This window comes from Bombyx mandarina, chromosome 15 (genome assembly GCF_030267445.1).
Source record: "Bombyx mandarina strain Sakado chromosome 15, ASM3026744v2".
NCBI lineage: Eukaryota > Metazoa > Arthropoda > Insecta > Lepidoptera > Bombycidae > Bombyx > Bombyx mandarina.
Genome location: NC_143221.1, coordinates 17,405,540 through 17,408,519, shown reverse-complemented (window position 1 = coordinate 17,408,519; position 2,980 = coordinate 17,405,540). Strand labels below are relative to the sequence as shown.

The 2,980-nt window shown below is 46.4% G+C and overlaps 1 protein-coding gene across 1 annotated transcript; it reads left to right on the top strand.

Annotated features, from left to right (window-relative positions):
* On the top strand, positions 1-2,478 carry LOC149501559 (uncharacterized). Its single transcript, XM_089732854.1, has one exon. The coding sequence runs from the start codon at positions 1-3 to the stop codon at positions 2,476-2,478; it is 2,478 nt and encodes an 825-aa protein (XP_089588980.1).
* Positions 2,479-2,980: the final 502 nt, after the last annotated feature.

Genomic DNA, 2,980 nt, shown 5'->3' with positions numbered 1-2,980 from the left:
ATGCCGATAACGCGGTCAACAGGAAGAGGACGGATCGAAACAAAACAGTCGCCGCCCTCAGAAACCACAGCTACAACACAGAGCATGTGGACAGAAACAACCGCGAATACCGTCATGAGTCTGGTAGCCCCCACAACAGAATCATCGTGCGCAACAGCCAACACGGAAGCCACGACGAAACTCGCAGAGAAACCTGGGAACTCAAAAACAGAGGCCGTCAAACAGTATATAGTCAAACAGAATGACGTGCCAACAAAACAGCGCGCCGGTACAGTCAAAACTGACCGGTCGCGAAACAGAAAAGAACAGAAGATAGCCAAAGCTAGAGAAGAGCTCGCCCGCCTACAAGTGGAATTGGCAGCCGCCCGACTGGCCACGCTCGAAGCTGGATCTGATGACGAAAACAGCGAATCAGAATACAGTAAGTCAGAACTCGATGAAAGAGTGGGCACGTGGCTGGAAACCCAACCCACAAAAACAGAAAATGACGACCAGCATAATGAAAAACCGGCGGGAACCTGCGACAAACAAGACTTCTCAGATCTAACCGCAGCAATAACACTCGCCGTCAAAGCCGCCCGCGAACCAAGATACACAGAGTTGCCATTCTTCAACGGCAATCACCAAGACTGGCTATCCTTTCGCGCAGCCTATCACGAGACAATGAACTCCTTTACAAAAACAGAAAATATAAACAGACTCAGAAGGAACCTGAAAGGAAGGGCAAAGGAAGCCGTTGACGGATTACTTATAACAAATGCTGATCCGTCCGACGTCATAAGAAGTCTAGAAGCGCGATTCGGAAGACCGGAAACGATAGCCATAACGGAGTTAGACACGCTACGAGCTCTGCCAAGACTAACAGAAACACCAAGAGACATTTGTATATTCTCCAGTAAGGTGACCAACGCCGTAGCTACGCTTCGTGCATTAAATTGCACACATTACTTATATAATCCGGAAACTACCAAAACAATGTTAGAAAAACTCACACCAACACTACGTTACCGATACTACGACTTCACCGCGGTACAACCGAAGGAGGATCCGGATCTAATTAAATTTGAAAAATTCATGAAAAGAGAAGCCGAACTGTGCAGCCCTTATGCACAGCCCGAACAGGCGGGGCACTACTCGCAGCCCGCACAACACAACAGACGCACACAGAACGTGCACTTAGTCAGTGAGAAGCCATCACGAGCTAAATGTCCGGTATGTAGCAACACTGAACACACCACAACAGACTGCTACATATTCAAGAAGGCAGACTCAAACACAAGATGGGACATCGCTAAGAATAAACACCTGTGCTTCCGATGTCTACAGTATAAGAATAAAACCCACAACTGTAAACCGAAGACGTGTGGCATCAATGATTGCAAATATACTCACAACAAGATGTTACACTTCGACAGAAAAATTGAAATAACAGAAAACAGTAACAAGGAAATAACAGAAAACATTAATTCCGCTTGGACCGGAAAACAGAAACAGTCCTATTTGAAAATAATACCAGTCCAAGTACAAGGACCGATAGGTACGGTTGATACATACGCGCTGCTCGACGATGGATCAACGGTGACACTCATAGACGAAATCATCTGCAAGAAGACTGGAATAACAGGACCAATCGATCCGTTACACATACAGGCGATTAACAACATAAAATCAACGGAAACAAGGTCAAGAAGAGTCAACCTCACGCTCAGAGGCCTCAACAGTCGAAAAGAAATAATACAAGCGAGAACAGTTAACGACCTACAAGTAACAGCACAAAAAATACCAAAGGAACAGATAGACGAGTACTCGCACCTACGAGACATCAGTGACATCATCACGTACGAGAACGCGAAACCTGGAATCCTGATTGGCCAAGACAACTGGCACATGCTACTAGCTTCGAAAGTTAGACGAGGCAACAGGAATCAGCCAATAGCGTCACTAACACCTCTAGGCTGGGTATTGCATGGAGGTCGCACTCGTACCCTAGGCCACCACATAAACTACATAAATCATGCTAGCGAAACCCAGGAAGATGATAAAATAGAAAATCTGGTAAAACAGTATTTCGCTATGGATGCGCTATGCATCACACCAAGAAGACCAAAAACAGACCCAGAGGAACAGGCGCTTCGCATCCTCAACAGCAATACAGTCCACACAACAGATGGAAGATACGAAACTGCTCTGCTCTGGAAAACAGATAATGTCAGTCTACCAGACAACTACAATAACTCGTTAAAGCGACTGATAAATATAGAAAACAAACTCGATCGTAATCCGGAACTGAAACAGAAATACACAGAACAGATGGAAGCACTCGTCGCGAAAGGCTACGCCGAGCCCGCTCCAAAAACAAAAACCGAGAACAAAACGTGGTATCTACCTCACTTCGCCGTCGTGAACCCCCTGAAGCCGGAAAAAACTCCGAGTCGTCCACGACGCCGCCGCCAGAAAAAGAGGGGTAGCTTTAAATGATATGCTGCTTAAGGGACCGGACCTACTCCAATCACTACCAGGAGTGATAATGCGATTCAGACAGCATAATATAGCAGTAACAGCAGACATCAAGGAGATGTTCATGCAAGTGAAATTGAGACATGAAGACAGAGACGCGCTCCGTTATCTCTGGCGCAAAGATCAGCGTGATGACAAGCCCCCAGAAGAAAACAGAATGACCTCGTTGATCTTCGGGGCGTCAAGTTCTCCTTCCACAGCAATATATGTAAAGAACTTGACCGCCCAGAAACAAGAAGCCACGCACCCGGAGGTGGCAGTCGCAATACAGAACAGACACTACGTAGATGACTACTTGGATAACTTCAAAACTTTAAAAGATGCAGTGCACATAACAACAGACTTTCGTCGAAAACATGAAAGAAAGCCGACCTCGAAGACCTTCTGGACCGACAGTGAGATAGCGTTAAGATGGACAAGAACGGGATCACGCTCGTACAAACCATACGTCGCCCAACGCCTC